Here is a 12,285-nt window from a genome sequence, read left to right as displayed (position 1 = left end):
CTTACTCTTCACAGAGGGGGAAACTGAGGCTCATAGAAGGGAAGAAACTTGAAGACCCCTCAACAAGTCAGAATCCGGGGCTTGAAATGGATTCTTCTGTCTCCCAGAGCGGGGGGGTCTGCTCGTGAGCCCACCTTGCTTCTCACCAGAGCAAGGCGTGAGCAGAGAGCAGAGTCTCCGCCGGGCCTGCTGTGTGTGGAGTCTCCCAGGAGGCCTCAGGAGAGGGCTCTTCCCAGCGGGGCCACAACCCACCTCACCATAGGCCTGCACTGCAGAGGAGGGGCTCCCCCTGCTGGGAGTGGGGGAGGGAAAGCAGGACATTGAGTCAGAAGTGGGACTGACTAACTGGGGAGCTGGTCTACCTGCTGGGGTGGCCGGGGATGTATCTGTCGATTCCAGCAGGAATCGCGGCACTGGCAGTTCCCGTGCGTAGTGCTGGGTGCCGGACCTGGGCCGGTTCCGCGTGCAGGATCACATCAACTGCTCACAGTGGCCCTGCACGGTGGGCATTGTGCTGTGTCCGTTTCTCAGACAGGGAAGCCAAACTTCAGGGAGGGGAAGTCACTTGCTCAGGGTCATATAGTGGCAGAGCCGCGATTGGTACCCAGTCTAGGCCCAGAGCCCGTGCCCTTCACTGCTACACTGCCTGCCTCCTGAGCATCTTGGACTTGCTCACAGACAGAGGCCATGATCGTTCATCCCCCTCCCTCCCCTGCCTCTGTGGACATGGTCTTGGTGGGTGAGGCCAGAGTCCTCACCGACCCTGCTGCCCTCGCCCAGCCGGTGGGGGCAGAGTCCTGCTGTAGCAGGTTCCCCAGCGGCAGGTGACTCTGGGGCCGGCGGGGCCAGGGTGCCTGGCCTGGGCTCGTGGTGGGAGATGTGTTTATGGACAAGGCCCCCTTGGCCGTGGATCCCTGCCTGCCTGCGCGCCCGCCACCTGCCAGCTGGGCCAAGCCTGTGGTTTCCTCTGAGTTCTCTCAACCTTGCTGGTCCCCACCCAGGCTGAGCCTTGGCCACACAGCATGATGATGAGGGATGAGTCACCGCTGTGGGGTCGGTGGGGGGGAGGGGCAGTGGGGAGGAGGAAATAAGGTCCAGTGAGAGCAGAGATTCCGGGCCTGGATCCAGCTGGGGAAACCGAGGCCCAAATGAGGAGGCCTCCTTAGTAGGGACAGCAACAGCTGGGACTCGAACCTAGGACTCCTGACGCCCAGGACAACCCTCAATTTCCTGCTCTACAGTATGAAAACCTCAGTTCTGCCCTCCTCTGCCATTCCTAGGGCCACGGTGATAATCAAGATGGGGACTGGGTGCTCACTCACTGTATGTCACAATGGAGGAAACAGGTTCAGAGAGGGAAAGCGGCCTGACCAAAGCCACATCGCAAATTACTATGTCCTGGGCAGGAAGCCCACCCGGAACAATGGAACAGGGCTGATCCCATTCCCTGCCAGGAGTACTCCTTAGAAAACTCTTTTGATTCATTAGGTGCCTCCTTTGGGCCTCCCCGGTCCCTGGAGGTAACTATATGGATGGGGTAGTGGGGATTCAGAGAGACTTTGCTCCCTTCAAGGGCCACAGAGCACACCTAGGGAAAAGCTGGGGAGGCAGCCCCTCACATGAGGCTGACTCTCTGCTCCTCTGCAGGCCTGGCCCCAGCCCTGTCACCAGAGTTCCCATCACCCACAGCCTGGAGGGTGGGGGCCGCGGAGTTTTTTCAACATTTTTAGAAGTTTTTAGGACCCATCCTGATAGACAGGGTAAACCCTCAGCTGGTTGGGGCCTGCTGGCTGAGACAGGGCCAGTGCCAAAGCTCTGGGTCTGAGGTTCTGCCGGTCCTGGGTGCCAGGTTCTTGTCCCCTGCCCCTTGCTTGGTGTGCCCAGCCTGCCCCGGCGCCTGGCTGTGGGCTCCTCCTGCACGGGCCCGTCACAATGTCGATGCTGCGACCTTTCCTGAAGGTGCGCTGTGCCTCACGGGGCCAGAACCACAGGTTTCCTCTGCGCAGTGTCCTGGGCCCGCTTGGTGGGCTGAGAAGGGTTAACAGTCTCAATGGGACAGCTCCTCCTGGTTGGTCCCAGCCCAGAGAGTGTTCCTCCAAGACTATTTCCTGCCTCTGGGCCTTGGCCAAGCCCACAATGACCACCCCATGGGTTTGAGGCTGCATCTGGTTTGGATTACACCAGGGCTGGTGACGCTGCCTTTTCCTGTCTGTGTCCAATGGCCTTGAATTCCACAGGTCACCTTGGGCCCAACGGGGCAGCAGTGGGAAAAGATTCAGCCAGTGACAGGGCTGCCTTGAGGGTGTGAAGCAGCCAGGGCTACCCCGAAGGATGTGCCCACCGGGACCGAGCTCACACTCTGGGCCGCTGCCCACCACCTGTTCCCTCTTTCACTCCAATGGGCCTTATTTACCAGGCACCAGGCCCTGTACCAAGTGATTCCATGTATGGACTCATTTCATCCCCAGCATTGCACAGATGAGGGAACTGAGGCACAGGGAGCAGACGGACAAGTCCACAGGTCCTCAGCCAGTAAACAGCGGAGTCAGGGTGCAAAGCCAGCAGTCGGTCCGACACACCTGATCACTTCACAGGTATTTGCTGGGTCCCTGCTCTGGGCCTGGCCCCAGGCTAGAGCCTGGAGATGAATTAGTCATGGTCCCTGCCCTTGGGGAGTTCACAGCCTCTGCAACCCCAGGGGGTAGGAGGTTGGGGATGACAGTGAAGCTGGAAGGATATGGAAGAAGACGCCAACCCCTATTCTCTGTCCAGTGAAAGTGACCGCCAAGCTGAGAGCAAAGAGGAGCAGGGATTTTCCAGATCAAGGGAAGAGAGTGTTCCAGGCGGAGGGGGTCATATTTCCAAAGACTTGGAGCTGAGCACAAGCTTGCCTGGGAGCATGTCATTCAGGCGTTTGCATGATGGAGCAGGGGATCTGTCTGGAGAAGTCGGCAGGGCCTCAAATGCCAGACTGGACTGGGGCAATGGGAAGCCGTGGGAAGGTTTTGAGCAAAGAAGGGCCATGGTCAGATCTGGGGTTCATAAGGATCTCTGCAGCCAGAGAGGTCAGTGAATGGGGGAGAGAGACTGGAGACAGGGGGACCGGAGGGAGGCTGGGCCACGTCTGCTGGAGTGGCTGTGAGAACTGTGGGGACAGGAGAGGCCAGACAAAGATCTAACACACCTGCCAGGAGACAGGCTGGTGACAGCAAGACTGGGGACAGGCCAGACAGAATGGGGTTCCAATCTATTTATTTGCCTTTTTTGAACCTCAGATTCCTGTCTCTGAAATGAGGTAATAATAGTCCCTGCCTCCCAGAGCCAGTACGAAAGCTACATGAGATGAGATGTGTCGATAGAGCTGGCACAGGCTGCTGGCCTTATGTCCATCCCACAACTGTTCCTCCAGCTCCTGCTATGTCCCAGGCGCTGTTCTAGGTTCTGGGGACAAGCAGCCCGTTGACAAAACAGAGTCTCTGGCCTGGTCAAACTTCATTCCAGCGGGGAGAACTCTGAAGGCAATAATGAATTTGGAATGCGTTGGCGGGGTGGATGGGGATGTGGTAGTCAGGGGGGCTTCTCTGAGGGCTGGAAGGGCATGAGGGAGTGAACCATGAGGGGATTATTTTTTAAGATTTTATTTATTTATTTTTAGACAGAGGGCAGGGGAGGCAGAGAGAGAAGGAGAGAAACATCGATGTGTGGTTACCTCTCGTGCACGTCTACTGGGGACCTGGCCCGCAACCCAGGCATGTGCCCTGACTGGGAATCGAACCAGTGATACTTTGGTTCACAGGCTGGTGCTCCATCCACTGAGCCACACCAGCTGGGGGGGTTCTCTGAGACTTAATTCCTGGCAAAGGAATGAATGAGTGACAATGACACCATTTGCACACTCAGCAAACCTTTACCGAGGGCCTGGCCTGGTGATCCGGGTTGAGGAAGTGGAAACAACGATTAAGGCAGAGCCAACCCCTGCCTCCTGAAGCGTACATTCTAAGGCAGAAACACCATAAAAAGTGAATACACATGGAAATGCATAATCCCACATTGCTTTAGGTGCTGGGTGGAGAAAATAAACAGGGTGCAGATAAAGAGAATGACTAGGGGCACCTAATCAGATGGTGGTGGTGGGGGGAGAAGAGGCTTCCCTGGGGAGGTGGTATTTAACCTGGGCTCTGAATGTGGAGCAGTCAGACGGGTGGGGGGTGAGCATTCCGGGTAGTGGGGCAGGACAACAGGTGCCAAGGCCCACAGGTGAAAAGGTTCACAAGGGAATCAGCTGTCTTAACTTGCAGCAGGAGGATGAGACTCCCCTTTGTATCCGAGATCAGTGCACTCCGAGGACTGTGGACAGGGGCAGGCAGCCCTGGCCTTTCCAGGGAACACCAGGCTGGGTTTGGACTGACTCTGGCCTGTTTTTAGCTTGGAACTGCTTCCTTCAGCCCCACCAGCTGGCTCTCTGAGGTACCAGCTAATTACCAGCAGGGCAGAAATAGGGGATTAGGCACCTCCAGACCTACTGGCCTGGAGGTGTTGCCACGTGCAAAGGAAGGGGCAGAGAAGACTGAGCTGAGGGTCCAGGGCCCTCCAGAGGGGCTGTTTTATGTTCCAACGTTATTCTCGTTGATTGAATTGTACCCATAGTGGGCGGGTTTCCCACATGCCAGTCCTGGGAGTTGGAATCATTACCCCACTTTAAGATGAGGACACTAGAACTCAGAGAGGTAAATTCACTTGCTCGAGGTCACACAGCAAGGACGAGGAAGTACCAGGAAGTAAATCCAAAGCCTTGTCTATATAACAGTGTTTTCTCCCCTGCATCCCCCCACCTCCACAGCAGCTTGACCTTCACTTGGGGGTTAGCCAGTTTAAGGGGACATGCACCTCAGGTCCAAATATTTATGTATTGTACTTAACAAACACACTGCAGTTTCTGTGTGCTAGACTGTTCTAAGCACTTTGCAAATATTAACTCATGTAATCCTCACAGTAACGCCACGGGAGTAGGTACTGTTAATATCCACATTTTATAGATAAGAAAAATACAAAAAGGGGAATCAACTTGTCCAAGGTCACACCATTAGAAATCGATAGAGCTGGGAGCTGAACAGGCAACTGGGCTCCAGAACTCTTGCTCATAGCCAAAACCTCTACTGCCTCTGGTGGCCTGGCCTTCGGGGTGATGGGAGCCTGGGTGGGGAGGAGCCGGTTTGGCAGAAGCCTGGATTCCTGGGTTCCGTGCACTCCCAGCAGGCGGACATGCCAGGCTGGCTGACATGGCCTCCCCCTGCTTTCTTCTTCATCTCTTGGTGGCCTCCGAGTGCCCCGCCCTGTGAGGGGGAGGGTCTCCTCACCCCTGGCCCCAGGGGCTGCCTGGGTGTGGGAAGGAGTGTTGACCTCTGGGCAGTGGAATGCCAGAAACCAGGGAAGGAAATGGGTGGGCGGGAGGGGAGATAAGATGTGGAGGGTGGAGGAGCTGGCTGAGGAAGGCCCAGCCCTGTGGGTGGGGGTGGCCTCCTCCAGGGAAGGGAGAGCAGAGACCAAAGGACCAGCAGGTGAAGAACTTCCTGACCGTCCTTTGGAGCAGCTGACCCCAGCGAGGCTGGAGGGGCTGCCTCTGAAGTCAGGGAGCTCCCTTTTCCGGGCAGTCCACAGGACAGGCACTTCTCGGTGCAGAGGGGATGCAGAAATCAAGCCCTGCCCTTCCCACTCTGATATTCCAGGAATCCGAGCTGCTGCTGTGATTAAACCCTCAGACTACCCTGGAATACCCCTGACTTTACTCTTCTCACTTCTGATTTAGCTAGGTGACTCAGTATCCTTTTTTTAAATCCTCACACGAGGATGTTTTTTATTTTTATTTTTTTTAATTGCTTTTAGAGAGAAAGAGAAACATTGATGTGAGAGAGAAGCATTGATAGGTTGTCTCCCGCACACACCTCAACTGGGGATGGAACCCACAACCTCGGCCTGTGCCCTGACCAGGAATCGAACCTACAGTCTTTTGGTGTTTGGGACAATGCTCCAATCCACTGAGCCACCCGGCAAGGGCTCAGTAACCTTTTTGGCTCTAACATGCACGGAGGAGGAGTGGGGGCTGTGAACCCCTCCTGGTTTCAGAGAAGCCTGCAGTGAAAAGGGACCTTGAAGCAGAGTCGGATGAGATGGCCCTCATCCAGTAAGAGCTCAAAGCAGCAGAGGGGACCCATCAATGGGTAGGGAGGACAGTTCTGTTCCTGCCTTGCTGTGTGGCCTTGGGCACGTCACTTCCCTCCTCTGGCCTCAGTCTCGCCGTCTGTGCTGAGGTGTACTCTCTGGGTTGTCCCAGCTTGGGCATTCTGAATCTCTGCTAAGCACTGTCCACCCTCTCCAGGTGGGGGTGGCCAGGCAGGAGCCAGAGGGTGTCTGTTGGTCATGGAAAGAATGTGAGGGCGGGAGGCCCAGTGGGTGGGGTCCTCAGGCCACGCAGCAAGCAGAGGGCAACATGAGATCATGGTGTCTGGGCCTCTTGGTCCAGCTCCTCTGAGGATGGGATCCCCTCCAGGCCATCCCCCAGGGCACACCCTCCTCTGGGACCCAGACTCAAAAAGTCAGGTTGTTCCCCTGCTCTCCCACTCCCCTGGGGCAAAGGGAATGAAATCAGGGCCAGAGAGGTGGGCACTGGTCCAGTCTTACACAGCGATCCAAGGCAGGCACTGAGCCCAGGGTCTTGCTTGGGGATTGGGGCTGAGGCAGGCGGGGGTGGGGGGGCTGTCTTCACTTCTGACTATGTTGGGAGCCAGAGAGGGACGTGGAGAGGGGGCTCTTGTTCAGAGATGAGTCTGTGCTCTTGGGTGTGGGCGACTAATGTTTTGCGTTAGGGTTTCCCCAAGGTGAAGGGCGGGCAGGGGATACAGCTTTCTTCTCCCCAAGCCCCCACCCCAGTTCAGAAGTGAAACCTTCTCAGGGGAGGACTGGGCAGGGTGCAGAGGCCTGGGTTCCCCCAGGCAGGCCATCCTCCCCATCCTCCTAGCAGCTCGGGACTCGGGCTGGGAAGGGACTGGGGTCACCAGGTCTCCACAGGAATGCACTGCAGGGAACAGTGCCTGGCAGAGGCCTCTTTCCCTGACCCAACTGAGAAAGAATCCCCGCTCCCCTGAATCTGCTTGTCCTTGTCTGTCTCTGCACCACACACACACACACACACACACACACACACACACACCCTGAGACACACTGACCCACACAGGCACACACCATGGTACGCACCTATGCAAGAGCCTCCTTCCCCTCTTCTCATCATCCTCGCTCCCCCACCCCCCCAACCCAGGACCTTTCTCTCCTCCCTTTTCAGCCATGAGGCTGCTTGGATGCAATGGGACAGACCCTCTCTCCTTCTCCCCATCACTTGGTGGACTCCAGGGGGTCTCTGGCTGGCATGCTAGGGAGGGACCCCACAGCTGGCCAGGCCCTTTCCCACCCCCTCTGGCCTCAGTGAGCCCCCACCCTGCAGGTCCCTTTCCACCCTGGCTCTGGAGTCTGTGGGAACCAGACAGTTGGGGCTGTCCAGCCGGGCTTGCTTCCTCCCAGGCCCCAGGGGACCTGCCGAGGGAGGAGGGAGGAGCAGAGACTGAGAGACTGAAGTTGGTGTGGCCGCCTGCCCAGGAAGGGCCTCTGGAGGGGACTGGGCTGCCTGCCTGATGAAGGGGTCTCCAGCTCCCTGGGTGTCACCTCGTGGGACATAAGACCCTCCAGGCCACTATACCAAAGGCCAGAAAGAGGGATCCCCAGGATCCCTGGCCCTCATCTTCACCCCCTATACCCATGATCCAGATGGGGGACTGAGGCTTTGGAAAGAAGCCTCAGGAACTCTGGTATTAGGGTGTCCAGGGACAGTGAGGTTTCAAGCCCCTAAGTCTGTTCCTCTGAGGAGGGCCACAAATATACCCATTTCTCCTGCTTCCCCAAGGGGGCAGCTACAGAAGGCCAAAGGTCAGGGCTCTGTCACTTCTGCTGTACCCAGGTCAGCCATCCCCCGCCCCCCATGAAAGAATGCTTTCTTAAAGAGTCACCAGGAGAATTCAGAGAGCTGGGGACTCGGGGAGGCCCCACTGGTGTAGGAAATCCAGACAGGAGGCGGTGCTGCCCTTCGAGCCTCCTAAGGCATAGGCAGGGCCTTGCTACCACGGGCATTTGAATCCCTACCCCTCACCCCCATGTCTCTGCACACCACCAGCTCTGCTTGTACCCTATGTGGCACCTCTGCATCCTCTCTCAAACTGCAGGCCAGGGGCTGGGGGCAGAGCGCACAGTCCTAGTCTTGTTTTTCTCTCTGCCCCTTACGTGCCACCTGGAGTCAGAGCTAGGAGTGCCACACTCTCCAAGCCTCAGATGCCACCAATGCAAAATGGTGAAACCATTCCATACCACGCAGGATTTGGTGAGAGGATATATATACACACATATCCGGGATGGAATAAATGTCACAAATGGTCACAGTTACCCTGACCGCTCATGGCGGGGGCAGCTGAGTCACAGAGTTTGGGACTGGAGAACGAGCCACTCCCACCAGGCCAGCCTCACCCCCTGCCTGGTTTCTCTCACGGTTGCACCCCTCCACTCTCTCCCCCCATTCCCCGCTCCCCCTTTCTCTGCCTTCCTGGGAAACTCCCGGAGAAAGTCCCCAGCAGGAGAAGTCCTCACGAGGGATATTTCCATCCAGGGTCTCTCACCCCTGCCACACAACCCCACAATCACAGCCCCACCCCCTGCCCCCAACCATCCAGCAAGCTGATCCTCATCATCACACTGGCTTTATTGGCCCTGAGAGCCACAGAGTAAATCCCAAGGGGGCTCTGCTTCCCCTCACCCCAAGTCTGTCCGGAGGCCCTGGAGGCTGGTTGCATGTTCACCATTCCGATCTTGGCTTCCTGTCCCAGTTGTCGTTGGCTTGCCAGACCTGGGTCCTTTGAGAGCTCCCCAGATCCTAGAGTCAGGCTCAGCCTGGAGGATGCAGTGGGAGGGGTCCTGCAAGGACTGCCCGAGGCCAGGCTGGCTTCACTCGAAGAAGAACATTCCTGGTGTCCGGTATAGGCAGGGGGTCAGTCCCAATGGGTAGCCAGAGCCTCCCTGGACAGGGAAGCTGCCTGCAACCCAGGGCTCCTTGGGGTCAGCTGGCAGGGGCAGTGGGGCCCGCAGTGAGGCTGCAGGGGTGGGAGTTGCAGGGGAGGGGGCTGCTGAGGCCAAGAGGTGTTCAAGGCCTGGGTCAGTTCCCATGCAGAAATTCAGGGCCTGCAGCCGGCACTGGTAACTGCTCCCAATGCCCGTCTCAGGGGTCAAGATGGGTGTAGGGGCCTTGCTAAAACCCTCAGCTTCAGAGAAGCTGGCAGGAAAGCCAAATGCCGGGCATGAAGAAGATGCAGTGGCCATGGAGAGCTCTCCTGAGCCTGCAGGCTTGGGTGTGGGCATCTCTTTGGGTTCCGCAGATGACCGGGGCCTGACATCGGTGGTTGCCAGGCACATACTGGCTGGCAAGGCTCCCACCAACCCCCCAAAGCTTAGGCCTTTGGTCTCTGGCAGCTCTGGCAGGAATGGGCACTGCCTGCCAGTTGTAGTATCGGGGACTCCTGGGTCCTGGCTGGTCGCTCTGAGGGGTCCTCGGCGTGCCTTGGCTGGGCTCTTGGTGGCCTCAGCGCCTGCCCGCCGGGTGAAGCGTCGGCGTCGGCGCAGGAAACTGCCATGCTCGAACATGTCATGACAGTCGGGGTCCAGCGTCCAGTAGCTACCCTTGCCTGGCTTGCGGTCATCGCGGGGCACCTTAACGAAGCACTCGTTGAGTGACAGGTTGTGGCGAATGCTGTTCTGCCAGCCTGGCCGGTTGTGGCGGTAGAAGGCAAATCGGCCCATGATGTAGCGGTAGATGCCACTGAGTGTGGCCCGTTGTCCCGGGGAGCTCTGGATGGCCATGGCGATCAGGGCTATGTAGCTGTAGGGGGGCTTCGTTGGCTCAGCTGCAGGGGCCAAGGGCCCTGATGGGGGCTGGTGTTGCATGCTGGCTGGGCTGGTTGGCCTGGAGGCTGCTGAAACCACAGGAGCCAGGCACCACGGGAGCCAGGCACGGAGTCCAAGGCTGATGTCCGGCACAGCCTGCCCAGGCTGGTTAAAAGGCCCACTGGCCCAGCCTCCCAGCCTGGAAAGGCAAAAAGGGGTGGGCCCGCCAGGCTGCCCTCCCTTCCTCCTTCGCCCCCCTCCTCCAAGGCCCAAGAGGGGCGGGCAGGAGAGGCCAGGAAGCTTTGAGCAGCTGCCAGGGGTGAGGAGTTGGGAGGGAAGAGACCCCCAGCCCACACGTGCTGGGTGGTGGTGGCTGGGGAGGGATAGGATGTGAAAGTGAGGGCAACAGAGACAGAAGCAAAAAAAAAAAATAGAGACAGAGATGTAAAGAGACAAAGATAGTGGGAAAAAAAGACAGAGACAGAGATAAAGAGCAGTGGAGACATAACAAGAGACAGGAACACAGAGAGAGAGAGGCAGAGACATCGCGCGAGAGAAAACACACGGGCACACATGCATGTAGAATACAGAAAGAATCAGTAACATAGAGAAATAGAGACACCTACAGAGACAGACAGGAAAGGGGAGATACAGAGAGAGACACAAGTACAGACACAAGAGAGGGAGGGGCAGAGAGACAGTCGCCTCAGAGGAGAGAGGGGGGAAGTAGAATCTAAGTGCAGAGCTAGAGAACAGGGAGTCTCCATGCGAAAAGCCGCCAGGGCCTCTCAAGTCCCCACTTCCAGTTTCCCTTTTCTCCTCTCCTCCTCCCAGGCCTGTGGTCTACTTCCCTCCACAGTGCAGGGTCCTTGAGGTCACACTGTCACCTGCCCTCCTCTCACTGCGCTGTCTGTGGGATGGGGCAGCTAGGATGGTGATGAGAGCCAGCCATACCCGGTCTGCTGAGTCCTGGCGCCCTCTAGTGACTTGTGTGGGAAGAACAGATATTTGGACAGACACATCGGCCCTCCCAAGGAGTATCTCAAAGCAAGTCCCTGACACTGTGTGAGCCTTAGTTTCCCATTGCTAAAAGTGAAGCTGGTGACTCTCCATCTGTAGGAACTGTGGTGAGGAGGCGACAGGCTCCCTTACATGGAATCCAGCACCTCTGAGAGCCTAGCACAGAGTAGGACATGGTTGAGGACTATGGCTCTGAACTGAGGCCTCTCGCCAGCTGCAGCCTTGGGCTGGGGGTATAGCAAAGCCCAGGACAGACACTCAGGCCTTCTGAAGGTTGGGCTTGCCTCCTCCATGTTCTCCCAACCACAGGTAACTAAGTCAGAGGGCACCTACTGTGTGCCACTCTCCATGCCGGGTCCATTCACCTCCTTCACATTGACTTCCCAGACCAACCCTGCTCCAGAGGCCTCCATAGCTTCCTTGGGTAGAAGAGGAATCTGAGGCTCAGAGAAGGTGAGTGACTTACTTAAGGTCACACAGCTAGTGAGTGAAAAAGCTAGGATTTCAACCCAGGATTCTGTAACTCCTTAACATCATGCCTCCCGTGAGGGGCCCCACTGCAAAACAGGCTGTGAACCCCAAGAGAGTAGAGACGCTGTTTTGTCCTATCCCCAGTGTCCAGCATTGGCCTGGAGACAGGTGCTCCATCAACATGTGTTGAATGAATTAGAACAATAGTGATCTGATTGACTTCCATCCTTTCCTGAATCATACAGTCCCCCCCGCAAAAGTGGCTTATTAGTGTATCACTGAAAGACATTTATTGTGTTGCCATCTGTAAAAGGAGCCCGAAGAAGTCAGAAACCAGAATAGGGAAAATGGTCTGACATCTGGGGCAGAAAGCAGTGACTCACTGACAAGGCGGGGTCAACTGCCCTCATGGGTGAGGGGCTCCCTCCCAACTCTCAAGAATTTCCTACAACGTACAGATTGCAAAGTTTGAAGGGGCTTGGGGAGGGGCTGGACTCCTGGCCTCCACTTTGGCTGCTGCCTTAGGGCTCTGCTTGGGGGCCTGCCTCAGTTTCTCCAAAGAAAGTATCTACTGGGGCTGGTGGTTCAGTGCTTAGCATCCCCAGTCCCAGGCTAAGTCCTCTGTTTGGGGATCTCCTCCGCACACACATGCCCAGGAAGAAGAGAGATGGGGCACCAGATGCCCCAAGTGGCAGGTAGGAGGACGGATTTGAAATTCAGAGCCCTTCAGAGGCCCCACTCTAAACAACCCTGAGTATCTAATTATCAGTAAACTCAGTTTTAAGCAAAGCTTATAATGGATCAATCACAGGTAATATCTGC

At 56.9% G+C, this 12,285-nt stretch overlaps 1 protein-coding gene across 1 annotated transcript; it reads right to left on the bottom strand.

Annotated features, from left to right (window-relative positions):
* Positions 1 to 8,778: 8,778 nt before the first annotated feature.
* On the bottom strand, positions 8,779 to 10,578 carry FOXS1 (forkhead box S1). Its single transcript, XM_024559897.4, has one exon. It carries the CDS (start codon positions 10,576 to 10,578, stop codon positions 9,040 to 9,042), a length of 1,539 nt encoding a protein of 512 aa, XP_024415665.3. The 3' UTR covers positions 8,779 to 9,039.
* Positions 10,579 to 12,285: the final 1,707 nt, after the last annotated feature.

The sequence above is a fragment of the Desmodus rotundus genome, chromosome 6 (genome assembly GCF_022682495.2).
Source record: "Desmodus rotundus isolate HL8 chromosome 6, HLdesRot8A.1, whole genome shotgun sequence".
NCBI lineage: Eukaryota > Metazoa > Chordata > Mammalia > Chiroptera > Phyllostomidae > Desmodus > Desmodus rotundus.
The sequence above is the reverse complement of the archived record's forward strand: the minus strand, read 5'-3'. Positions and strand labels throughout refer to the sequence as shown.

What these genes read in the sequence shown, in the direction of transcription:
- FOXS1 (XM_024559897.4), bottom strand. Translation starts at nt 10,578, where the DNA reads ATGTTACTGATTCTTTCTGTATTCTACATGCATGTGTGCCCGTGTGTT.